The sequence below is a fragment of the Falco rusticolus genome, chromosome 8 (genome assembly GCF_015220075.1).
Source record: "Falco rusticolus isolate bFalRus1 chromosome 8, bFalRus1.pri, whole genome shotgun sequence".
Lineage (NCBI taxonomy): Eukaryota > Metazoa > Chordata > Aves > Falconiformes > Falconidae > Falco > Falco rusticolus.
Genome location: NC_051194.1, coordinates 4,138,549 through 4,165,491, shown reverse-complemented (window position 1 = coordinate 4,165,491; position 26,943 = coordinate 4,138,549). Strand labels below are relative to the sequence as shown.

Below are 26,943 nucleotides of genomic sequence, written 5' to 3'. Positions count from 1 at the left end.
TTCAGGTTAATTATGGCTTTATTGGTTTAGCAGTTGTTATTTCTATCTTTTATATTTCAGGTGGACAATAAATACAATAAATAACATTTCTGCTCCCCCTTCTTATAAAAGAATTTTGGGTTTTTTATATTTTTTTTAAGCTCTAGATTTATTGATTTCTTGATAGGTTGTCAGGATTTTATTCAAAAACTCCTTCACATTTCCCTTGGTCTTGTACTGGCATTGATTCCCGCGCGCCAGGCTCTGTGATAGAAGCAAGAACAAAGATCAGGTTACCAAAGATTTTGTGAAAAATAAAGGATTTACTTGAAGCAGATAAAATATACATTCTCTGGAGGCAAGCAAGGATTTCAAAACCAGTTCCTAAAGAACTGTTTTTTGATCAGTGAGTGTAAGAGTGGCTTTTCATGGTGACTAAGAAGGTGACAGGTGGAATGTCATATGGTTATAGCTGAAGTAATTTAAACTAGATGGTTTCAACTCAGAAGATAGGGCAAACAGCAATTTAAGAAGCTGGGTAGGACTAGGGCAATGGGTCTGCTTGGTGTTGCGATGCCATTCCGACAATATTCCCCCTTGCAAGATTGAAGTAGTTGAAAGGAGCTTGAGACACTGCAACGTTAGTATCTTCTGTGTCTCATTGAATTAGACAGCAGTTTTGCTCATATGTAAATAAAGGCTATTTCCCTGCATCTGGGGATCCAGGACTCTTCCTGAGCATCACCACAAGTCTGAAGATGCTGCAGGTCGCAGCAGTATTTCTATCCAAGCATCCTTGAAGAAACTGCAGCTTAGGTAGGATTAATGCTCCAGAGGAGAAGGATGCCTCTGCCTGCCTGTTCCCAGCCATGCAGCTTCTGCACATCTGCTCTCTGGTTTTATATCATTACTATTTAGTATAGAAACACATTTTGAGAAAGGAGAATAAAAAGGTAATTTAAATAAAGCTCCTCTCCCAGAGATCTATGTTTAAAGGTCCTCATGCAGCTGGAGAAGGGAAAGGGCCCAGTGGGGCAGAACCCATCTCCCTGCATCCTGTGCCAGTTTTCATGGCTTTCCATCGCCTCCTGCATGTTGCAGCTATCATACCTGCCTCCTGCATGAGGTGAGAATTTAAAACACATTTGAAATTAATCTAACACTTGGCTACAAATGTTTAAATCACAAAAAAAATCCTTTCTTTTGTAAAAGGTAAAGGATCTAGAGAAATGTAGTCTTACTTCACAGAATTTTCTGTCCAGCTGAGTCTGAAAGGTTAGATTAAGTCTTGCAATTACTGCACTTGAAGATACGTTGTTTTTCAGCATGTGTTCGGTTCCTTCCACAAAGCATGCCAATTCATGGCCAGACTGTTAAACCAAGGAGGCATTAGAAAAAGTTAGAATTCATTTGGTGTTTATCTTCAGGAAGAAGAAATAAGTATTGCTAAACATGGCAGCATGGCACAATTAAATGTAACATATCTGGCGTCTATTCAAAACTTTGGGGAGGTGGGGGTGGGGTGGCTGTAAAACACCAAATCATCATGTATGGTGTAAGAAACACCTGTCACAGCTCTCAGAAAACCTCAAACTGTGAAAGTAACCTTTTTGAAGTATAGTTTCGGCTAATGCTGGGTTTTACTCTATCTGAGGAGGCTTTAAAGAATGAAATAGTGTTGGAAACACCTAGAGCTAAGCGTCCGAGGCCTGACACCACCTCTGGCCCAGGTTCAGTCAGTTGTTAGGCACCGAACCATCAAACAAGGTCTGGCAAAGATTGTCAAAGTGAGAGCCTGTATCTTTTGATTTGTAAGTCAAGTCCACACAGGACTCTTGCCTGACTCTGGCTTGGTTCTGATTGCACTGATAATGGGAGGACTTCTGCTTCCCTCCCCACCACTATTCACCAGGCTCAGTTTTGGTGCTACTAGTGATTAAATTTTTCCTCATAACCAAAAGCAAAAGTTACACAAGGAACAAAGTGAACAAACTTAAACTCACTAAATCCCAGACTTCTTTAACACCTACAATAGTTAAAAAAATACTTACCTCAGCGATGGGAAGACACGAACATGACTGAAAATGAGAAGAGTGAGCGTTAAAATGCAGCCCTGCTGGCATTCAACACACAAGTACGTTTTTGTTTAGTTTCATGATATTCTCAAAAGCGATGTACTCACACTGGCAGCTGTCTCCCTACATGGGCAACTTACGGAACTTCCCTCCTGAAAGAATAAGAAGCGAGACATCAGTATTTATTATAATCTACTTTACAAGCACGCATTTTTACAGAATGAAGGTGCTAAACAGCGACTTACGAGCAGACGTTTTGTATACCGGATAATTTCACGGACACTGCAATTCTGTGCTTGCACAGAGAGCAGCAAACAAGAGAAGAGTATGGATGACAGCATGCTGGCATTCATGTGCAACTCAGTCTGATGGGTGACAGAAGAATAGGAGAACACTCCTTTTAATAGAGTCTTCACAAAATTCCCATTCTAATATGGAAAAACCCAATTATAAAACTGATACCAAGTGCCCACCCACTAGCTTGGACAGCATTTTAGAGAAAACAAATGTGGAATTGAGTCACCTACTGCCGTGACTTTCTTTAGCACTGCGGAAATTCACAACTGCTCCTCAGAAGTGATTAATTTGAACATTATGATATCACACACCGGCAGGAAACAATAGTTAAAAATCTACGAAAGCTTTTTTTTTTTCAGATGTGGGTTTTGTCTCCTGTGCTTATGTAAATTATAGTTCCATGAAAGCAAAAACACAAGAATGTTCAGCATTGCCAAAGTTCTTGAGAAAACAGAGTGACAGGCTGCAAGCTGGCTTCCCCGTGGATTCAAAGCAGGACCTTTCTCAAAGAAAGTTGGTAACACCGCAGGGGTCTGTTGAGCAGCCAGACAGAGTTGTGGAGTGGTGCCTGTAGAAGCTGTTATGCTGAATTACATACAGCTGCTGCCTTTGGAGAGCAATCAAGGACTCGGGACACAGTCAAGGACTGTGATCCCACCTCGGCCAAGTGCAAGTACACCAGTGTGCAGATAAGGGTCGGGCCTTCAGAGTGCAAACACTGCCTGCGATGTCGCATCCCACCCATTCCCTTCTAAGCAGAAAGGAGTGGATGCAAAAAAAGTGACCAAAATGGTATTAACTCAGAAATTCTCTAACATGGAGTCTCCAATTTATGTTGAACGTCCACTAGAGCTTTCTCTGGCCACAGAAGTTTCCTTTTTCAGAGTTGCACACCTTGGCAGAGCAAGTGGTAGCCCTTCAGATTTCTTTTAGGTCCCCAGTGTTGACTTTTAAGCTTTCCTCCTGCTATGCCTTAAATCCTGCTACACCCCAAAGATCTTCTCCAAAAGCTTGAGCCTTCTGCTGGTCACTCTGGCTAGAGGATGAGTGTAATCCCTCTGGAAACTGTCCTGGAAAGAGAAAACATTGGATTGCAATTGGCTGTTTTTTCCCTAGCATTTGCCTACCGGCAAGGGGTTCATCTGGCGGAGCGCGGCTCGGCTGCCTGCACGCCAAGGGGAGCGGAGGAGGACCTGCCTGCTGCTCCTGCCTTGCTGCCTCCTTGCAGCACCAGCTCTGGGTTGGGGTGGATGCTCCCTGCCTTTTATTTGAAGTTGTCCTCACGTAATTTAGTGTGGGAAATATGCATCCCATTAGGCAGCTACAGCTTTCACACGTGCCCCAGGGAATACCTAGAAAAGCCAGAGACCCTCCCTTGGCACGTTAAAGCTGGCAGCAGGCTACGTTAAGATCAACAGATGCACAAATGTGTGTCATGGGGATGGATGGCACACGAGCCAGGCAGTGTCATCTTTCAAGGTACTGGCTGGTTAGAGAAGGGCTAAAATCATTGATTTGTGATCGACAGCCTGCGATTCTGTGAAAAGCAATGAAGAGACTTCTGTGATGGGTATGTCGTCCTTGAGGAAACAGCTTTTTGCTCAAGCAAAGCAATGGGTGTGCTGCTCTCTATTTCTTCAGCCAGTAAAGCCCCGCAGCAAGAGCTAGAACAATTAGATTGAAACATAAATCCCTGAAGGAAGTAAACTATGTGTAACATTTGTGGGACACTTGGTTTCTCAGATGGTTGAAAAAATGATTTTACACGATTTAAAAGGAAAGAATTCACAAGCATCTTTGATTTAGCCAGGGTTGTGTGAGGAATATGATAACAAGCCATGGGGAGAGTGGGGCAAGGGGCTCTTCATGACATGCAGGAGTTTCTACTGCTTCTTGGTTTTAAGGAAAATATGTTCATTAGAAATCCTGTTTTGGCCAGTAACTGCTACGCTCTGTCTTTGCAAGGATTTTACAAAATCTGATCTACTTAGCAGGGTCTCTAGGGCCTCTTCACCTAAGGAATGATGTCTCAATGCATCTGCCATGCTCGTTAAGTGAAAACAATTGGGGCGTAAATTGTATGCAGGATATATAATCAGGACCTTTCCATATATGAGACTTAATTATGTTCACTGGACAGTGAGCAGATTAGGTAACAACTTCCCATGCCTATAGCCCAAAAGGACAAGATCTGTATTTTTGTTATTAGTTGAAAATCAGAATGGCAGAGCTTCCAGAGCTGCTCCCTGAGCCCGTGGTTCCGCCTCACAGCAGTGCCAGCACTATCTCTACATCTTCCAATTTCTATTTGATTGCTCAGTGAGATCCATCTCATGCTGTTGTTGCTCCAGGGCAAGTAGGTCCACTAGAGAAGCTGTATTCAATTTACAGTGAATCAGAAACCACCAGAAGTGAAATTGGCAGAGAAATAACTTGCCATGAGTAGCAGTGGATCAGGCACAGAAGTGAGTGGCACCGGTTACGGCTTCTCTTTGGAGAGTTTAGGCTCAATTCCAGCATTTAGAGGAAATTAGTATTTGCTGCCATCCCAGCAAAAAGACCATCTCTTTTATATAATCATTAAACATTTAGTTTTGATATTTTAAAAGTCTTCATTTTGATGACCAGCTGTGGCAATGTATTTTCACAAGTATGTTGTCATACGTGTGTGAAATACAATCACCAGTTTATCTTCTCTCCTCATGTCCAGGTATCTGATCTCCCTCTGTTCCTCTCTTTAATCTCTCTTTTAGAAACACAGGCCAAAATAGAGTAGGAAGGAAGCACTGGTTTTTCAACCTTGGCTCAAAAAACGTGAAAAATATTTGTAACAAATTCAGTAGCCAAATTGCAGTAGGTAGAAAGGTGACTGCGTGAGTCCACTTCTCTCCCAGGTGGCAAACCCACAAGCCTTAAAAGACCAGTGGGGTGCCACCAATGCTATGTCTGGTCTTTCTGAGGCTTTTTGTTCCCTTATAAGTTTTCTGGCTGGAAAAATAAAATAATAAAAAAAAAAAAGAAAATGAAGAACTGAAACCCAGGATTTGTAATAAAGGTCCCAATGCTCAAAGGTAGTGAGTGCAATAGCCCATAGAAATATCCCCTACACTGCCACTGGGAAACCTGAGCAGGGCAACTCGCTGTGGTCAGCCTGGGGCAGAACCATACATCAGCAAATCTTATATCCCCGTACTTCACATCACTTTGCTACAGACTAAAGGATGAGCAGGGTAAGGAAGGGGGCAGAGAGCTCCATCAGCCAGGGACACTGCCAGCGCCAGGGCAGCACACCAGCCAGGGGTGCCTGGTTTGGGGTCACACCTTTTGAGTGATGGAGTTGTAAGATTCCAGCCCAGAACAGGTATTTGGAAAAGGCGAACACACAAAACTCCCAATATACTTCTGTGATCCCTTACAGGCAGTTCCCTCTGGCTCCTTTGAAAATCCTCATCTAATGTCCTGTACATTTTTGGTTTACGTATAAATACTTCGGTATATATTGTCTTTTAATGCACCTATTTTGATGGTGGGTTGATCAGCTGAAAATGCTGTGCAAACATCCAATTTCCAGATTGGTATTTTAACCTGGTAAGCAGTAAACCTCCAGGTCTTCTGAGTTCTCATGAGAGAATTTGCATCCCACTGTAGTGTTTCCAAGAAACTCTGTACAGTTTGGGGTTTTTTAATGTAGGAAAAAAAAAGATTCCCTGTAGAAGAAAAACACCAAGATAATGTATCAGCTTGTTGTACATTCGCTCTATATGTTGACCAAGATGTAAGAGCTCGCAAAGACCACAAATGAAGAGATGCTATTGATGAGTTTCATTTTCCAGAGATAACATGGCTTGGAGTATTTTTTTTTTCCTTTTAGATTAAGAAGATATATGCCAGTTGTGGTGGGTTGACCTTAGCTGGATGCCAGGTGCTCACCAAGCTGCTCTATCTCTCCCCTCCTCAGCAGAATGGGGGGGGGTGGGGGGTGGGAGGGAATAAGATAAAAAAAAAATACAACGCGTGGGTCAAGATAAATGCAGTTTAACAAAGCAATAGCAAAAGTTGTGGACATGGAAGCGAAGGAAAACAAAAGATGTTATTCTCTACTTCCCATCAGCAGGCAATGTTTGGCTGCTTCCTGGGAAGCAGGGCTTCAGTTCTGTGTCCCCTCCCAAGATCTTGCCCACGTCCAGCCTGGGGAGGCAGGGGAAGGTTGGAGGGACAGCCGTGATGCTGTGCGAGCACTACTCAGCACCAGCCAGAGCACTGGTGTGCTATCACCACCTTTCTAGCTACCGATCCAAGCACAGCCCTGTGAGGGCTGCTATGGGGCTCAGCCAGACCTAGTACACTAGTGCAGAAATAAAGGAAAATAGGGTCATTCTAATTCCTCCGCAAAAGGGTCAACCACAGCATAGTAATAGCAAGATTGCCTGTGACAGAAATGTGTAAAATCCAGATGAACTCGGGAAGCATTTCGCATGCCAGCTGGGAGAGGGCAGCGGCACCTCCTGACAGCCGCATGCTCTGCTCTGCCCTAGCAGATGAACCGTGGGACACGCTCAGGACTCGCATTAGCTTCTGTAGGTAATGGAGCTCCCCTTACTTCCATTAAAAATGTAATTAATTTGAAACCATTTACAATAACTAAGCAAAACTAGCAGTGCTCAGGAACCGTGAAATGGGGCAGCACACCTGAGAGGGACCTTCAGAGCTGCGAGTCACCCTTGTTTCATGCAATAGTACAGTCACCAGAGATTTCCTGGGTTTTCTAGCAGGGAAGCCAAGCTTTCCAGGTTGCAATGATATTTAGCAAGAGCCGAGGCATCTAAAAGCAAAAAGCCCTGACAGAACATGCCAGCCATCCTGGGTGTTGCATGTATTGTATGTCACAACCAACAGTCTCCAGAAGTAAGCAGAAGAAAGAGGAATTGTCCACAAAGATCACCAGTTCTCTTTTATTTTAAGGTTTTCCTGATGCCATTGCTGTCAATTCAGCATCCTCTTTTGTGGGCCTGACTGCTTTCACACCATGAAAGAGAAACACTGCAGAGTTCTCAGATCATAAGTCCACTCACCCTTCCTTGCTTGTCCCACTGTGAGATGATCCTGGGTGCTGGATTTCCTCAGTGCAGCATGTAGAGGAGGGCTGAAGATGCAGGACAGACAGACAGCACTAGGCATTCACTCCATGGCTGCGTTAGAGTCCTCCACCAGCCAGACCTGCATTGCAGCTTGCTTTTCATGCTGAAAAACCATCTGCAGACTGCTTGGTTGAAACACGGCAATCACAGTTTCATCATGAAATTAGCACGGATATTAATTCATACCTAGCTGCATGAGTAAGAATAGGCTGGCTCTCTTCCATAAGGGTTGGCAGGATTTTCTGTACTATGTGCAAAGTAGGCTAAGTTAGTGCTAAAACGTTTTGAAACAGGGGGGAGCAGACCACGAGCTGGTCCAGCCCATGAAGATGAGCTGTGTAAGTCCTGGTGTGTTTTACAGCCAGCACCGCGGAGGTGCCAGTCTGGAAGCACCGGGTGTTGGTGGCAGGCCAGTCTCAGCCTATGCTTCCCCACTTGTAAGGTTCTTGTTTTTCCAGCTGTTTCTCCTTGTGACCCAAGGATAACCATTGCTTTCTCCATCACTCAAAAGGACCTTCATATTCTTTTCAGACAGTTGGTGTTCTACAGTCCAGTAGCCTTAGTATTTCACTTATAATAAGAAGGGATTTCTTGATGTATCCAGCATTTTATATCTCATTAACCTCATATGGGACCTCTGACAACCCCTTAAAAAGACACTCCTGCTGCATGCATGGCTCTTAACAGGTGGGTGGTTCCACTGGTGTCTGATTCTGAAGCTGTAACAGGATCTACAGTTTAGGAAAACTGCTTTGGAAGTCAGTGTAACTACTTAAATTTCCCCTCACTGCAAGGTTTAATTGCTTTCAGAGCCCATCTCTGGAAGGATGCTTTACATACTGCTTACCCAAGTTGGCGGTGACCAGCCTATGCACCACTATTAGGAGCATTTAAAGGAGCAAGTTGGCTTCAGAGAAGGAAGCTGCTCTTGTGCAGTTTATATTCAATTTAGCTACTTGAACTTCTTCCCCCTTGTCTCCTTGGATCTCACCATTTCCTCTGACTCTGCATTTTACCTTTCTCTTCCCAGGCACAAGACAGGCATTGGCCTTCTTGGCTTACCTGAATGCAATGTCTAGGAGGGAAATCTCTACTGTAACAATCTCTACAACAAAACACAGAACTTCAGATGAACCAAGGAGATCTAATATATCTGAATGCCTGCAAAGATGTCACCTACTCCTCTCAGAGTACAACCGAGAAAGAGAAACTGAGATGGGACTGTGATTTCGCCTTCGCCTGAGGCGTGGACGCACAAGACAGGGAATCCCAAGGCATGAGAAAATCTCAGCCTGGCTCAGAGCCATCACAGGCAGGGAGGGCTTCAGCAGGCACTAAAAACACTGGGGACAAGTTCCTGCAGGGGATGTCAGCTGCAGCCTGCCTGGGAGAAGGACTCAGGGACAATGCAGGTGCCCAGCAGCAGCGGGGATACAGAAACAGGGAGGGGAGGTGGCCCCATCCTTGCCCCTGACTGGAGGGCAGCCCCAGCCTGCTCTCATCTCACCTTCCATGGACATCATGAAGCTTCTCCCAGCACCAAAGACCTTCCCCTAGGTCAGGGGTCCTTTCCAGAAAAACAGCTTTTCACCGAGACATTGGTTCCTGTTTGGTTTTGGGGGTTTTTTTTGTTGTTTTGGTTTGGTTTTTTTCCCCCCTCTCCAAATGGGGAAGTGAGCTGCTGCTACCTGTTTTTCCTTCCACAGCACTACATAGTGTATAAACTGGGAAAAACAGCTACACAGCCAGAATCATCTCATTAAGTAATATGGGGTGTTGCAAGAGCTGGAACACCCAGCGACACGAAAGTCAGGTAATTACAGACTTATTTGAGGCATCACAGGTCTGAGTATGCTTTCATATTCCAGGCAAGAAAAGCATAGGAGTAGGGATCCCTCATCCTTCTGGTCTCCCTTCTTGTTTTTTACCAGTGTCTGGATTTACTGCATTTATCTTAGAAATGTGGGGCTCTGACCATCTATGAACAAGCTATCAAGTGGGCTTCTCCCACTGCAGCGTGCATGGTGCTGGGAAATGTGCCACTGACAGCCACACCATGGACAGAGGAGCAGGTCTGTATCTTAAATTCTGTTGACAAGGGGGATTTTTCTTTTGTGTAATTCAGGGACAAAAATCACCAACATATGTAATCAGTGCCCCATATGAGGGATATGAATCAACTGTATGTTTGGCTGTTTGCCTGCCAGATAAGGCACTGTTTTAAGCTCCCATCACCAGGTCCCTGAAAAGAATTCCTTAGAGATCCTAATTTTTATCAATGGACAATTGTCACAGCACAAACAAACTAATAGGCTGCAACAAGGCTTTTACCACCACATACCAGGTTAACTTCAATAAGTAATTAGCACACCTTGCCCCAGCACAGCCACCAATCCCCCATAAGGTTTCCACCCTGCTTCTTGCCTCTGCTGCATCGTCTCCTTGTCTCTTCTACATCCAGGGCATGCTCTCTGCTTCTTCCAGGTCCCTCTTCACCCAGTACTGCTCTTCCATACCCCTTAGAGCTATTTAACTACTTAGCAGGAACCAGCCACAGCTGCACATTATCCACGTCAGCCAACCCACCGCCCCTGAAGCCAGCCCACAGCTGTATATTATCAATTTTAATTAACCTGCCTTTATTTCTCTGCAATTCCTCTACAGATAATATTATCTCTACAAATTAATGCATTTGATGTATGATAAAGAAAATCATTCACAAGACGTAGACCTGTCAAGTCTCTTGTGTGGATAAATTGTAATTGCCATCCCTCATCTTCAAGACATGGGGCTGACCCTCTGTGGTGTCACCCAGCCCCACACCTGGATTCTTTCCTTGGTGACACAGCCACACGCGCACTACTTCAAAAGCAAGACTGAATTATTTATTGGGCTCCATGTGCCAAGATCAATCACAGCGATGGGTACAACCGTACCACAGTGCTGTGCCTCAAAAGCTGCTTGTCCCAGTCCTGCTGTGCCTGACCCAGAGTCAGCCCGACCTCCTGCACGGGGACCAGGGCTGCTGCCACCTTCAAAACCCTCCTGGTCCAGCCTTGGTGTTGCTTTGCCTCGCTGGTGGTTTGTCTATGGATGCTAACAGGGTGAGGCACTCATGAACCAGCGCATCCAGGGCTTGCATCCCACGCTGCCAGGCTCAGGAAGCCATTGGCAGGGCAGGGTCACCCCAAAATCCCTGCACGCTGCACAGCATGGGGCTGCGCGGGGCAGGGAGCTTGTGCTGGTCTGCAGCAAACCTGGACTTGAGGCTGAATGGAGCAAGACAGGAGATTGCCTGGCAGCTCCAGCCAGGGGCAAGGGCCATGCTCTGCCACAGACGAGGATGCCATCATGTGGCCAAAGCTTTTTAGTCACGTCTCACTTGCTTTTCATGTTTTTATATTAAAACCTTCCTGCCCTCTTGCTTCCTTTCTACACCAGGTAGTCCACAGCTCTCCCTGACAGCTCCTTCTGGCAGGTGTATGTTGCCAAAGAGTTTTGTCCAAGCAAATCCTCAGCATAATTGGATGAAGAAGATCAAAAAGAATCACCCACTCCAACATGGGTCTCAGGGCTTTACACCCAGCGGGACACTGATCAGACCAAACCTGGGCACCACGAGGGCAGGATCATTCAGATGCACAGCTTGTTGCAAATCTCATCAGTTAATTCATGGTCCATTTTATATAATGCAGGCAGATAAGCAACACTATTTATTTGCACTGAAAAAACATTCTCCCCTAGTATTACCCCTGGAGACACAGGATATTATGCATCTAAAGAACATGTTTTACGTATATGCATTAAAATAGGTAGCATGGAAAGGATGAATCCTTAAATACAGCCAGCAACAAATACTTGTGTGAAGGCTCATCAATTTTATCCGTAATGTTTATCAAAACCAGTTCTCTGTGCTTGTGCCAAGCTCAAAGGTACTGTGAGCCTCCTTGCCTGCAAGTCCTGAGATGAAGCAATGCCAGCTGTTTCTCCCACTTTTTAAGGCCAGTTCTGGGGGAAGCCACATTTCTGGTTTTAATTCAGGCCCCAGTGAAGAGGAGCCCAAGGTTGGGGACCCCACTTCTGAGTACTGCTCCAGACCCGAGATTTAGGCACTTTCTGCTGAGGTCCTCAAGTCTTGTTGCTGATTCCTCCATTCATCCAGGGAAGAGGATACAGGAGTTTCTTTTTCCTTCTCCTCCTTTTAATGGAGGAAAGCTTCTCAGCTGCTCCAGGTTGTCCTCAGAAACATTTATTGAGGTCATCTGCTGAAGTTTCCATTGCTGGGCTTTTTTCCCAGAGCTCTTCTCCCAAGGAAGGTTGAGGGGAACCATCCTTTTCCCAGAGGACAGTGTTGTCGCAGACTATTCCCCATGCCGCATGTCCCTCTGCATGTGAGGCTGTTACCCCTCAGCCTTTCCTACCAGTGCCACCAGAGTCTTCGTGAGGCTGTTACCCCTCAGCCTTTCCTACCAGTGCCACCAGAGTCTTCTCATCCCAGCACAGCTGGGTGTTCTTGGTTTTTGGCATCATAAGCTCCATGCTTAGAAAATAAAGCATTTAGATATTTAACAACATAAACAGAAATAACCATGATGCAAAAGATCTTGGAATAATTGAAAGGCTGAGGTAGACCAAAGAGAGACCTGGGTCTGCCCCAGTTGTCTCAGTGGGATTGCAGCAAAGAGCTGGAGGTCTGAAGCTGGCCTGTGTATTTTAGAGAATAGTTTGGGATAAACTCTGCATCCCTTAAAAAGACTCCCTTTGGTGATGGTGTCTCAAGGCTGCAAAGTGATGCCAGCAGGATTTGGTAGTTGGCAAGCTGGACTGTCATGTCAGGGAGATCAGAAGGTCTAACAAAATACCTCTAACAGGTCCCTGGAGGGCCACACAAGGCGAGTTCGGTAAATTAACAGGCAGCCATCTATGTGAAATGTGGACTGGGTTTATTGTTTTCTGAAGAAAAAGAGCAGCTTAGTCTCTAAATTTAACATCCCTCTGTTCCCCAATGTAATTTATACCTTGGATGACAAATTGAAGATGAAGCCCTTTGCAATTTTTCATGACAGAGTGTTAAATTGTGGCAAACTGGAGGGTTCTGTGATGTAAAACACAAGTATCCATTCATACAGGTGGAGTCATGCATTTCTTTGATCCTGAAAGCAAGCTAGGATTTGGTGGGACTCCAGATCCTGCAACGCAAAAAGCACCTGTGCACCCACATCCTTCCTTGCTTACAAAAAGATGAGCATTATACACAGTGTTGTACAAAAGCTGCTCCCTCGGCCAATGTCAGGTGGGCTGGATTTGGGGATGTCACTTGTGTGGGTAAGGGAAATGAGTTGTTCTCTTGGCTCAATGGGAAGAAGGTCGTCAGTGAAAAAGCCCAACACCTCCATGGGGACTACTAAAGTGCTCTTACACAACAGAGTGACAGATATGATAAGAAAATGGTCTTTGGATTTGATTGAGCTGGTGCGGTTGTCAGAGTCCTCCAGGGACTAAGTCCGTGGCAGAAGAGAAAGCAGATGCTGTAGGTGCAGGACGGGCGGCATCGGTCAGTGCAGCTGAGCCCTCGCCCACACCACACTGCTCATCTGGCTCAGGGAAGTAGGAGACTTTCAGGTCTTCTTGGTAACACTTGAAATAAGAAAGAAGGAGGTTTATGAAGTACTACAGAAAACAGCAGACTGCCAAGAATAATCTTGAGTATTTAACTGCTAAAAAAGTTCCTTTAATGAAATATTTTTAATGCTGCTCCTTTATGCACCCCTAGGTTTACGAGGGAAAGAGTAAAACTGTGAGCTGATAGTCAAGGCACTTGGAAAGGGCTTAATTTCAGGTCTTTGTGGATGGATCAGGGGAGGAAAGGATACCGTGCAGGGATTTTAGTGAGATATTTCAAAGCTTATAAAATGTTAGAGAGTATTCTTTCAGATTTTCTTTTCTGATTCATACTAATCAAAACAATCACAACAACCAGAACAGATTGCAGTGAAATTCCAGGAGATCTGGAATGAAACGAAAATCCATCGGCACATCTATTGTCTGCTCCAAATCCCACAGACCCAAATGTGAAGTGTTCAACTATTCAGAGGTAGATACCCATGTAAGTTACCTGACTTTCAGAGGATCTATACAATTGCAACTCCATTTGATTCAAAGATTAATTCTCTAATTTTAAAAAAGCTAGAGGGTCTTTATGCGCTGACCTGGAAGTTAAGGATTGGTCTCAGTTTGGTCTCTTTTCATTGCTTTGAGGGAAAGTTCATAGCCAAGAAACATGGCTGAACTCACTGGGAATCCTCGCACTGCATTGATCGTGATGCCCCTAAAAAAGACCTGTTGGGGATGGAGAAAGGTTAGAGCATAGGAATATACGGGCTATTTTAAGAAGAAGAAGAAAACATTGAATGAAGTCATAGTGGGATTCTGAAGAACCAAATTTTGGTTTGCTCAGACGATAGCTCTCACTGCCGGTCTTTGCTGAAGTCTGCACTGGAGAATGGAAATGTGATGGCAAAAGTCACTGGTTTGGTGTCATTGTGCTCCGTGCTCCTTATGGACCCTATCCGTATCTGCCAGCAAGGGCTACAAGAGGTACAGGGGAAAAAAATAGCCTCATGCCACTGGTGTAGAGCAGAAAGCAAGAGACCTACAATGTCTTCCAATGTTGTCCTACCCAGCTACGGTCCCTCCTTCCCTTTGCATACATAAGCATGTGGGGATCACGCAAACCCCAGGGTACAACAAGAAGACTGTTGCTTTCACGCAGCAAATGCTCTGCCTCCCAGGGCTGGGTCCATGGGCACAGAAGACATTTGGGATGCAGAGAGGGAGTGGTGTCCTGCGGGCCAGCCCAGCCGATGTGGGCACTGTGCCACATGGACTGTTTTGCAGGCTTCAGCTTTGAGGATAGAAAGAATTTCTCTATCAAAAGGAAACTAGACTTACTCCGTACCTTGCTGAGAACTAGCTCTCACCACCTGCTTTGGGAAAAATAGTCAATAGCAGCTCGTATTTTCACATTGGGTTCCTAAGGTCAAGCTTTGGGGCTCATACATATCCCAGCATTTTCTTTCATTAAGATAATGAATATCTGCAGTCGGGCTTCCTCATTCTGCTCAATATATATTTTTCAAAAATATGCTGGCACTTACAAGAGCAAAAGACCCTGCTGCTTTTAAGTGCTTGAACAGTAAAGTGGTTTCTGGAAAGCGGAGAGGGGCCCTTGTCGCTCCTGGCGTTGGCTTGTCTCATGTTGACCCCCCTCCTCACTCCAAACACTGTTGCCTGGTACGTGCAAGGGGGTGAGCAGAAACCCCTCACTCTGAGCTGAGCCTATTTATAAAGTGATGGTTGCGGGGACTATCTCTGGTGGCCTGTTTCTCACAAAACACTCCGTTAACCACCCAGGCTAATCACCATGGTCACTCGTCTAAACACCAGAAGTTCAGAATAGACATGAAAACATCAGCAAAGCAAGCCCCCTTCTAGGCTTCACAAAGGCAAAGCTCCCACAGCTGCTGTGAGAAAGAATGGAAAAATCTCAGCTCCAGGACCAGAAGCCCATCTAGATTTAGTTGTCTAACCAGCATTTCCCCTGAAATATTGAGCTCTGCTAAACACCACCAGATCTTGTATCCAATAGATCCAGTGCAGGATGCTAACTTACATGAGACAGAATCGAAATATGTTCGCATAGTTTGGGATGGAGTTTGCATCCAAGTTTGCAACATGAAATTGCAAAATTGGGATATTTAGGATATTACTTGATTTATTGGGGTGTTTATTTTGTAAGGGAAGATAGAATTTTCTGGGAGGAAATTCAGATTTTGCAGTATCCATAAAGTAACAAGAGAGTGCCAAATTAAATAATGAAGTTTTATGAAGAAAAGCCCAGAGGTGTAAGTTTTTCTCATCAGAATGAACGCACCTGACCATGGAGAAAGAAGAGGGCTATATTTACATTTTTTTAATGTACATCAAGCAGTTACTTCCAGCACTGCAAATGCTGTTCCTTTGTCCCAGAATAAAAACATCCAGACCTGGTTCTGCCATTTATCAGTTGTGTGTCTCCCAACATCCAAAAAGATTTTCCTTACGAGAGAAGGGTCCAGTCTTATCATCAACTATTACTCAGTCAAATTGCCAGCTTTGGTCCGGGTGCCAGGCATAATAGCGGAAATACTGCAAGCAGCTCAGACCTCAACCACAAAATATAAGTGCCTGAACTAGTTGTTAATATTCAAGCAGGACAAGGAGGGTAGGGCGTAAGGATGAGGATGGAGAGAGAAGGGAAAACACACAGGAATTCCCTTTTCAGCCACACTATGCCTCCAGTGAAACTGCACGCCAAAGCGAGCACACAGAGCAGGCAGCCTGCGGAGCCTCGTGCACCCTGACCCTCCGGGGACCCTCCGAGCACGGCCCTGCGCATCCCTCCTGCTGCCTCTGCCTCATAGAAATGTGACTTGCTTCACTCAATGGCAAAAACTGATCCAGGCTGCAGGTTCTGGGATGGCTGGCATAACACAGCAGCATGTTGGCAAATATTTAAATCACACCAACTTGTGATTTTGCAGGTTATTTTTCTTTTTGTAACTTGTTACTTTTCCCTCAAAATGTGAAAACACTTTGGAGCTAGAGCCTGCATGATGTTTGGATGGCAACTGAAATACAGATTTGGTTTAACATCAGAAGGCGTTGCTTCTCCTAACCGTGCACTGGCAATGCAATAAAGCTGCAAACCCTGGGTCTCTGCCATTCACATTTAACTGAGGCAAAGTTTGCAGGTAGAACAAACATCTTTTATGATCCTAATAGACAAAACCAGGAAAAGGAGATAAGGTCATTTTGGCACACAGCCCTCCTTCACATTTGAAAACAAGGTAGGTCTGATTTAAGAATATTTTCAATCAGCTGTACTTTGGTGCAAAATGAGGGTGGGCAGTGCAAAGCACAGCATCAGTTCTACCAAAGCATTGCCCAAGGCAACCAAACGGAGCCAGGGTGCCAGCACGGTTCCACTGCAATCATTCCCATTGACTTCAGTGCCAATGGGAAGCATTTGACCTCTGTGTTTTGTAGAAGCAATCACAAAGGCAAGATTTTCTACCTCTGATTCATGAGACAGATCATATTCACAATTAAATGCACTGACATGAAGCATTATTTTAATTACACCATCAGACCATGACCCCCAGTCATTCCTTTTCTCATTGCTGTAAGGCACATTACTACTCTATTATGTTTTAGAAAGAATTTGCACTGTAATTACCTACTGTCATTATTATAATTTAGCAGTAACTGGTTTTAGCTGTCTCTCAATGCTGCAGACAGGTTTGTAACAGCCATTGTATTTTCCAATTGAAAATTAAATGCCTAATACCCAGATTTTACTTCAAATATCACTTACTTTTAAGCCCTCGTTCTGGTAGCTCTGCAAGATACAGTCAAGGGTCCCTTTGTACTTGTTTAAATAAACTCCATCTGCCTGAAGTCGACTTTTCACAACATCCATTGGAGTAGCAGTCCCCCAGGAAATGACTCCTAGAAAAATGCAGAGGTATTTGAACTATTTCTTCTCTATATTTCTTCGGCCGAAGGTCAGTGAACTCAGAAATTCACCTCTCATCTACCACATCATATCCATGGGATTTTCCTTTCAGGGCATTCACCCTGCCCAGGCACAGGAAGGGTATTTCTGGGAGCAAAGTTCCCTGTTTCTGGAAGAAGCATTGAGATTTTGGGGGTGATGCTGGTAATCAAATGCGGGCAGCCCAGGAGGTGCTCCCCCAGATGCAAATACTTCTTCTGCCGTGCTTCTGGTGGACATGGACATGCCATGGGAGAAGCCCAAGCTGCAGGGAGCTGCTGCTTGGGGCAGTTTCAGAAAAAATGAAGGCCTCAGACAATACCGTTGAAAAGCAAAGTTTGAGCTGGGAATACAAGAGGCAGGTCCACCTCATGCAACCAGGATTAAGCTCCAAACCGCTGAGATGCATCGTTGTCCCTTTAAAGCAGCTGCCTATTTGCACTGATTAGCCTGCAGCTGGGTGGGATGTTTTGCCTCTCTGGGGAGGTCAGTGTGCAACCACAACACCTGGCCCAGCTGGACAGACCAGAGTTTGTTTGGACCTACCTGGGTGTTGGGGCATACTAAAGAAGCTGTCCAGGTGGGTCAGGGCTCTGTTTATTTGCAGAAGAAACAGAGAGGGCATTTTGTAATCATTACCTGAGCTAAGGACTAACTGGCATTTAGGGGTCTGCAATTTAGAAATGGCCAAGAAATGGGGAGCGGGTGCAGGGGAGACCCCGGACACGTAAGCGTGGCGGGGGACGCACATGCCAGCCTTGCTTTGTGTACACAGGAAAAAAAGAAGATCAGTAACAGTCAGCTCTGCTTCTGGTGTGTGCAGGTTGGGTGCACACCCTCCTGGTGGGCAGCCAACAGGTTGAAGTTCTCTTCTGGAGGCATCTTGGCTGCCATATATCCCTGGCAATGCGATATGCAGGCTGCCGTGAGACATCCAGGGAGATGAAGGTGCTGGCTGTTTTCCTTCTCGCTGACGTTGAGCCTGATGAAGGTCTGATAACACGATCCATAAAGTTTGTCAAATCATAAAGCGCAGGCGTGGTGCCAGGGGACCTGGCCCTGGGGGAGGAAGGTTGTTCAGCCCCATCTCCTCTCCTGGTGACCAGGAGGATGCGGTGGCCCCCAAGCCACCCCTGTAATCTGCCCTGGGAACCTTCCTTGGTTTGCCAGTGTTGTGGGGAAAAAAGGTGCTTACCTGCTACACCCCCTGCCAGCCAGACGGAGGAGGGATTAGGGGAAATGCATCCATCAGGGGTAATCCAGTCACAGAAAAATGTGTAAGGGATGAAATAGAGGCAGTACCCAGGAACATCCCTCAGAAGCATAGCTCCCATGCCTCGGTATATTCCTGCTATCCCCTCTTTCTGTAGGACTGTCCTAAAACAGTGAATTGGGCCTCGGTACACAGGAAATCCCGGAACTGTGGGCTTTGGGTTAACGTTTGCTGCAAAAAAAGATACAATCATTATAATATATTGCTACAGAACTCCTTGAAAGCCCATCACCATTGAACAGAAATTGCTGCCATTAGTTTTCCTTCGGAGGGGTCAACATGTAGCATGGGAAAAAAAAAGATTTTCAGGAAGAAAACTTGCTCTGTTTTTAAAAGATGTTTAGATACATCCGGACAGATTTTCCTTAGATGCCTCCCAATAGGCATGTGCCCAGTGAGATTTCCAAATGGGTTTAAGGCTATGTGCCTGATTTTTCATGGATTTTAACCACGTCTGGTGCCAAGCTGCATCTTCGAAAACCTTGACATCTTCAGAGCCTGGCCTTTCCCGTGTAGACCAAGTTTGTTTTGGAAAGGGCCTTAGGCTGCTAAGCTGCATGAAGGCCTTTAAAAATAGACATCATATTATTTTATCAAAGCAATAAAAAAAATAAATCACGATTTAACAGTTAAACACCACAAGTGTAATCATGAGAAAGGTGCTGAACTGCTGAATCCAAGCTGCTCAGCTCTGAAGCTGTGCCGTGCCTCCCTTCGGCTGTGCATGTGCTCCGGTGGGGTTTGCTGCCCGCCGGCCGCCGGCAGTGCCAGCAGTGCAGTTCAGCCGCCGTCTCCAGCAGAAGCAGCTCCTGCCTGCAGCTTCTGGAGAGGTTATGGCTGCCCACTGCCATCCTGCCAGTGCCTCCTCCTGACCCAACGTGCCTGCGTCTGGGTTACCCTGCCCCAAACAGCCAGCGGGTTTTAAACATACATGTGAAATTTTTGCTTTTGAACAGAGCAGGTTTATGGGCAAATATATGTGGGACTGAGTGTGCAGCAGATGGGGAGCTGGCATTACAGCTGGAGCTGCTGGTGGGATCTCCGTGGGACTCCCCAGGGACTCGGCTGTTCCTGCCCCATGGCCGCATGGGGAGGTGGCACCCGTGGCTCCTGATCCTGAGCAGACCTGCCCCTGTGTTTGTTACAGATCCCAATGCACCGCAGAGATCTGATCAATGTCATTGATAAAAAGCCTCCCCTTGAGCTGAGCAGGATGGGGTCCATCCTGAGGCAGAAGGAAGCATTTTCAGCTGAATTGTGGTGGCACACGGCAGCAGAGAGACGAACCTTGAAGCAAAGCCATCCTAAAGCTCTCAGTAAACACTGAGGACTGGCAGAGAAAGGAAAAAGAAACTCTTGCTTCCTACCTTTGCTGTATGGCTGCGTTTGCATCTGTAGCCTTATCTTTACCAGGTCCACAGGAGTGCCGATGCCCACAGAGACGAACCCTGCCACCACGCTGGCAACGGCCACATCGGTGAGTGCCGGTGCGTGGGCCGGGTCCCCGTGGCGGAGCTGGCTGAGGAGCCGTTGCGTGTTGCTGAAGACACCGAACACCACGGAGCTGTAGACGGCGATGCTGGCCAGTGGGAAGGACATGCCTCTGAAGAAGCCAGCCACCTGCCCAGGAAAAGGGACCAGAGCTAAGAGAGTGAAGGGGACTGAGCAGCGTCAACCTCAGCTTGTCTATTGGGCCAGAAATGCAAATCCAAGTAGCAGATGTTTTCTGGAACCAGCCATTTGCACATGCTGAGCAAACGAAAATTAATTCATATTGCTAAGACCTGTAAAGATTTTGCAGAACACAGGGTATGCTGAAAGCACAGGAACCCACGTAAAAGTCCTCTTATGGACAGCTTCTGTCCTGGCATCACTGAAGTCAGTAAAATACCTCCAGCAGAGCTTTGCCAGCAGATACAGGCAGAAGAGCCACTGTGGAGACGTTTATCATTCCAGGCCAGGGATCAGTCTTTTCCCTATAGGAGTAACCATGAGTTACCTTAGAGTTAAGCAAGAGAAGGCTGTACAGATTTGCAGGCTCAATTGCACCATCTTAATTGGTCATTACATAGCTGATGGTGTCAACAGTGATTTTGTATAATTGCTTTATGTATTCATCTGTTTATCTATTTACATTTTCTACCAGCACGTTTTAAGTAAGACAAAGTACTTACAGACTCATTTCTGTACACAGTGAGAACACAGTTGAGTGTATTTCCATATCCGTGTCCAGCTTGCAAACGAGTCTGCAAAAGATATTCATAAAATGTGATTAAAATCCCATGCTTCCAGCCCAATGAAAGCTCATGCTATGTAAACAATGTGTACTTTGCTTTAAGAGCAAATCCTTCCTCGGTTGTAAAGAAAACAGAGCAATAAAATAAGATACATGTGCATCCACCCGCCTTGAGCTTTGCCAGAAGCAGGGCTAAACGAGACCTCAGAGGGGTCCGTGAAGCTTTCTGCAACATCTGGAATCAATGACTGTCAAATTGCTCTGGAGTCCAGAGCAGCCACCCTGGCCCGGCAGAGCGTCACAGCAGACTGCTGGTGTGTGGTGCTGTCATTGGCAAGATCCTGATTTAGGTAGAAATTGGAGAGTGACGTGGTCTCCTTCACATCGTGGGGGCTCTCAGCGGAGGTTGGGATGTGTTATGAAGGATGGAGAGGAGACTTCCCCTGGGAGGCTCCCAGAGCCCTTCTGATCCAAGGTGGATTTTAAGATATAGAAATACTAAATGGAGCCAATGTAACTCAGCTTCATCTCAGAAATTCTCCATGTTTCACCCGAAAATACATTTTTACATCATTTCCAACACAGACATTTTGGTTCTGGACAGCAATGATTACGTGCCTTCCACAAAATGCCTATAAGAGCTGTAAGAAATGGCACGTAAATCACGACAAAGCCTGTGTGCCACAACATACTCTCCCCCTCTCACATTTATATACCTACACAGATATATATATACCCATATATATTTAGATTATCTTCCATTCAAGCTGCTCACAAGTTTGCACTAAAACCATCCTAACAAGGGATGCATTTTTGGGCTTAGAGGTGTGTGAGGAAATGGGAATGCTGTTGGCTTCGCAGGACCTGAGGCTTCAGCAACTACTTTAGGCTGAGGGCAGAGCCCATTTTTTATAGGAAAACACGCACACATGCTCTATCAGGGATGTTTTTCGGGAATGGGATCAGCATATCTGATCATATTCATCAGCAGGGCTGCTAGCAGGGAAGATGAAGCCTGGAGGGACAATGCCAACCTGCACTGGAGGGACAGTGCCCAGACCCCTCCCATGGCTCAACCCTGAGTGAAGCAGGAATTTTATTTGGGAATTTAAAGCCCGTAAGAGTGTGTGTCCTCCAGAGCTGGTGCCTAAGGAGAGCTTTTAGACAGCAAATAGCAGGTTGAATGGCACAATCATTTGGCCCAGAGCCCTGCAAAGAGGCTGGCCGGTGGGGCACCGTGGTGGGACCCCCCTGGGGAGCAGGAGGGACCGAAGCCCAGGCTCACCCCAGGGCTCTCGGTGCAAGACACCTGCACACGCTGAGCACCACAAGAAGGCAGCAGCAAAAGCAGAATATTTATATATTTATATATATATAAACAAGCTGGTACGTGACAATGCCGGCTACGGCTCGCACAGCATGCATTGTGCAGGGCAGGCAGGCCCGGGCGGCGGGTGCTGAGCCGTGCGTGCCATGACTCACACCGGGGATAACGGAGCCAGAGGGACTGGTGGGGAGGCTGGTGGCACCCCGAGCAGCCCAGGGCAGGGTGACCGTGGTACACAGCCCTGCATTCCCTCCTGGCTTCCTCTGAATGCTTAACCCAGACATTTCCATTTTGCCTCCATGGGGTTGTTTTTTTTTTCTTTTACACAGTAACCAGGTATTTAGAGGCTCAGGTTAATACATGTTTTGAGTAACTAAGGGCAACTAAGTGTCCTCACAAACCACTCCTCGCACACATGCCCCTTAGCTAAGCTGTTAACACCCGGCGCTGAAATCCCTGCTGGCATCTCTGTCAAAGTCAACTGATACCAGTACGGATATTCCTTGGGAAAATTCTCCTTTTTGTTACGTTTTGATTAGGTAGGGCTCTTGGGTGATACCAAGAAACTGAAGAAAGTTCTGGGGAAACAAATGCAATGTGGAGGATGAAAAGTGAGTAAATGTAAAGCTATTTAGAGTTTTGCAAGGCCCTGATAGAAACAGCCACTTGGGTTTGAGGGGAGCTGCAGTGCTGGGAAGGGGGGAGCTGAAGGAGGAAGCCTGTGTGATGGGAACCTGGGGTGGGGGTACGTTGTACCCACCCCACCTTATATTCAGCCCTGCCTCCTCCTCCTCCGGGTGGGGAAGGACCCCCATACCCTGGGGGCTGTGAATGTCGCTGAGCTGCCCCTTTACTGGCTTCGTGCTGTGTAAAAACTCTCCCCTTCCCCTAAATTTGGAAAGGGAACAAGTCTGCCTGCTTGGTATTCCCAGGCAACGTCCAAAGCCAAGGACAACAGAGGGGTCACCCTGACAGTTGTTTTTATAAGCACTGAGGGATGGGCTCTGTCTTTCTTGGCATCCAGACACTGGATGCTTCCCAGCAGGATCCTCTCTCAGTTGTTGCCAAACTCCCCCAAACTGGCACCGGTGCCCTGACCGCCAGCCCGAGATGGGCACTGCCTTGGCAAGCTGGGCAGAGCCTGCCTGCACTGCCTGTGCCCTGCCCATCGCCGGGGTGCTGCAGGCAGCCTGGCCTCAAGGGAGGTGATGCTCCCCTCTGCTCTGCCCTGGGGAGGCTGCTGGAGTGCTGCATCCACTGCTGGGCTCCCCAGTTTAGGAGAGACAGGGGGCTGCTGGAGAGGGGCCAGCGCAGGGCTACGGAGATGATGGGGGGACTGGAGCATCTCCCTGGTGAGGAAGGGCTGGGAGAGCTGGGAGTTCAGCCTGGAGAGGAGAAGGCTGAGAGGGGACCTTAGCAATGGCTACAAATATCTACAGGGCGAGTGCCAGGAGGAGGGGGCTGGGCTCTTTCCAGTGGCGCCCAGCGACAGGACAAGGGGCAACGGGCACAAACCGCACCACGAGAAGTTCCAGCTCCACGTGAGGAAGAACTTCCCTGCCCTGCGGGTGACGGAGCCCTGGCACAGGCTGCCCAGCGAGGCGGGGGGGTCTCCTTCTCTGGAGACATTCAAACCCACCTGGACGTGGTGGGTCCTGCTCTAGGAGAGCTGCTGCAGCGGGGGGGGATGGGGTGAGCTCCGGAGGTCCCTTCCCATCCTGACCATTCCTCCCGTGTGGGATCTGCACCCCTCCTCACACAGCAGTGCTTCTGCAGCTGGTATCACCTTAGCAGCTCAGGAAAGATAGGGCTGGCAGGTCCCTCCTGATCCCAGGAGAGCCAGGTGTGTGCAAGGGGGTGGCTGTGATGGCTGGGGAAGGGATGTGGTGTGGACTGCGCTTGACCCTGCCTCCTCCCCATCACCCTCCAAGGGTCTCTCCGGTGCAAACAGGACCGCTGGCTCTTGAGTTTGCCTCATGTGACAGCCCTACCTGATGCCAGCAACCAGGCTCAAAGCAGATCAGAGCACACGGGCAGAGCAGCTGGAACAGTGAAAGCTGGGCAGAGATGCCCACCCCAATGTACAAAAAGTGAAAGGTACAGGGTCTTCCTCTATCTCTGCATGAATAGCGACAGTCAACTTGGTTGGGTCAGGCTGTATTGGTGTGTGATGGGCTTGTCTGCGTCATGCTAGCAAATATCTTCTTACATCTCTAAATCCTTTCCTCTGAGGAATTGTCTTGCAGGAACAGTAAATACTGCATCTCATAGCCCTGGGATAACAACTTCAGCCCTCCACCTTTGCAGCGCTGCCAACACTAGGAAAACAAGCAAAAATGCACCGGCAGCAAAACAAATATAGTTCCCCCATTGCCCTTTGAAAACTTGTCAGTGGCAAAGTTCAATAAAACATTGGCAGAACTGTTCAGCAAACCACACATTAAGTAAGGCCAGGTTTAATTTTCAGCATTAATCGTCACCAGAGGAACTTGCACGTTACCAGCCAGTTCTTTTAGTTTCGCATTCAAAATCAGCATTGGAGAGGAAGCAAGTCTATGAAAACATTTCTGCCCTGGCTAAATTCCCCCTTGGGGTGACGGGGGAGGTGAAGGTCTTTTGAAGCGTCATCTCTAAAGAGAGGCCACCTCCCCATCAGTGGGGTTTTGGGTGGTGACATCAGAGCACAGTTCAAAGTGGTTTACCTTGATTGTGTCCAAGGGGTGGCCCACGACCACGCTGGCAGCTCCTGGGGATGACAGCAAAGTATTACACAAAACATTGAGGAAGCTTTTGTGATGGAGCGATGGGTTTGTAGAGGAGGAGGAGAGATTTCCACAGGAACAGTGGTACTGGGCCAAGCCAGAGCAATGCTCCCCACAGCGCCCTTTCTCTAACAACAGGTAAAAGCTGGGCAGAAACATTTGCACATTTTTCCTTGAACACCCTCCTGGACTCCATCAACTTTACATCTCAAAGGCATCTGAGCAAGAAGGAAGGTGTTGTCTTTGTATGTCCTGTCCACAAACAACCCCTATTGCATGCTTATAAGCCCATACAACGTTTTAGCCTCAAAATGGTGAGATTCAGGCTAGCTACAAGGGAATGCTTTATCCTGGCTCAGATGGAGATGCCCTAGAGCTGACTGCTGATGGGACATGTGAACCCCCATCTTTTTGTGTTTTAAGAGCATTTTATATAGGTAGCTGTCAGGGATGATTCAGGTAAAGAGGATCCTGCTCTGTATTGATCTCTACATCCAGCCTCATTCCCCATGGCTCTCTGGGAGAAACTGGCCCGTGCCCCCTTACCATCCTGCCCACCTACCCACGCCGCTCACTGCCAGCAGGCCCTGTGGCCGGGCAGAGCACAGCTTGCTTTCCCCGTTCTCCAGGAGGAAGGAGCAACCCATGTGCTGTGGCCAAGATACAGTTTTGTGTGTTTGCTGCAAACACCACGGGCAGTTTTTAGGGTGTTTGTGGAGATGGTGGGTAATTTGTGCTGCTGCTCCATCTGCAAGTCTCCATGCAAACCAGTATCCCCAAGTGCTTTAGAAGTGACATAAAATTTCTCACTTGTAGTCAATTAGGACTGAAAAGAGCACCGTGTCCTTGGTCAACACATTATGACTTGACTCAAAAATGTATTATAAAATGTCCCCTCTCCTCCTGGACCTTAACCTGAGACCCCCTGTGGTCCAGCGCTATGCATGAAAACTGGCCACTGCCACTGACGCCACGATGGTGGCTGCCACCCGCTGGGCCACGCTGTCCCACCCGCGGGGTGTGCAGCAAGAGGGGCAGTGGGGCAGAGGAGTGCCTGCGTGCTGCACAGCCTCTGCAGGCTGCAGAGATCCAAAAAACAGCTGCTCACTTTTGGCACAGGTTCTGGGGTTTTTGGGAGTCAGTTAACCGATTAACCTCACCTGGCTGGCCAGGACCCGTCAGTCACCTCACAGCCCCTTCCCCAGCCTGGTGCGAGGGGTAGCCTGGGGTCTGCGGTGGGTGCTGCGGTGGCCCCCCTGTCCTGCCGCTCCCGGGCACCCATCCAGCTGTAAGCCACATCACCGGCCCCCCTACGGATCCTCACGTTTCTTTTTCTTTCTGCTAGCTGTTGTGCCGGGGTGTGCAATCAGCATTCTCAGCAGACCGGATCGATACCCCTGCCTGGCCACTAGCCTGTAGCGGGACGGCGGGGTCACAGCCAGGCGGTGCCTCTCCCGGGGGGGTGCGTGGCCGGGGGACCGCGCGGTGGCTACGGCGAGCCCCTCCTGCTCGCCTCCGAGCCCGGCGGTGATTCCTGCCGGGAGAGTGAGGGAGGGAGAGCGAGGGAGGGAGAGCCGGAGGGGGCTGTGGCCGGGGGGGTGGGAGGTGGGGGGAGCTCTGGCAGCCGCCCCCACTTCCCTGGGCGCGCAGCAGCATCAAGCGTACCGATACTTAAAGTTTAAGTATCCCGCCCGTGGAAACCGGAGTAAACGGCACTTCTGAGCCAAACCGCAGCAAAGCGCGCACCCGCTGACACGAACACGCCGGGGGGCACAGACCGTAGGTGACACGCGGGATTTAATTCCCACGCACGTTCCTGTGCCCCCCACCCCCCCACCCCGAGCCCACAGCATCACTTACCGCCCACCCAGCCCGCCGCGAAGTCCTGCAGCTGGAGGCTGCCCATGCTGCGCTGCCGAGCCCGTCCCGCCCGGCTGGGGGTCCCCACTGGGCAGCGATCCCCTCCGTGTTGGGGGTCCCCACCGGGCAGGGATCCCCTCCGGGCTGAGGGTCCTCACTGAGCGGGGGTCCCCGCTGGGCTGGGGAATCCCTCCGGGCAGGGGAACCCCTCCGGGCAGGGGGTCTCTCTGCGAAGCGGTCCCCTCCGGGCAGGGGGTCCCCACCGAGCAGGGGGATCCCTCCGGGCGGAGGGTCCCGCCAAGAAGCGGTACCCTCCGGGCAGGGGTCCCCACCGAGCGGGGCTCCCCTCTGGGCAGGGGTCCTGCACGAAGCGGCGCCCTCCGGCCGCGCAGCCCCTCCGG

General features: G+C 47.9%; 1 protein-coding gene across 4 annotated transcripts; it reads right to left on the bottom strand.

Moving 5' to 3' along the window:
* SLC25A48 (solute carrier family 25 member 48) lies at nucleotides 1-26,943 on the bottom strand. Of its 4 annotated transcripts, none has more exons than XM_037397915.1 (10): nucleotides 26,543-26,943; nucleotides 24,623-24,666; nucleotides 20,532-20,603; nucleotides 19,725-19,977; nucleotides 18,280-18,528; nucleotides 16,905-17,038; nucleotides 2,162-2,206; nucleotides 2,031-2,057; nucleotides 1,221-1,349; nucleotides 1-243 (listed from the first exon to the last, which is right to left on the bottom strand). In XM_037397915.1, the coding sequence occupies exons 1-10, from the start codon at nucleotides 26,586-26,588 to the stop codon at nucleotides 136-138; spliced, it is 1,107 nt and encodes a 368-aa protein (XP_037253812.1). In that variant the 5' UTR covers nucleotides 26,589-26,943; the 3' UTR covers nucleotides 1-135. The 4 variants fall into 4 exon arrangements, with proteins under 4 accessions (XP_037253812.1, XP_037253815.1, XP_037253813.1 ...); XM_037397918.1 differs by lacking the exon at nucleotides 26,543-26,943 and adding an exon at nucleotides 25,843-26,207; XM_037397919.1 differs by lacking the exons at nucleotides 1-243; nucleotides 1,221-1,349; nucleotides 2,031-2,057; nucleotides 2,162-2,206 and adding exons at nucleotides 13,030-13,126; nucleotides 13,699-13,828.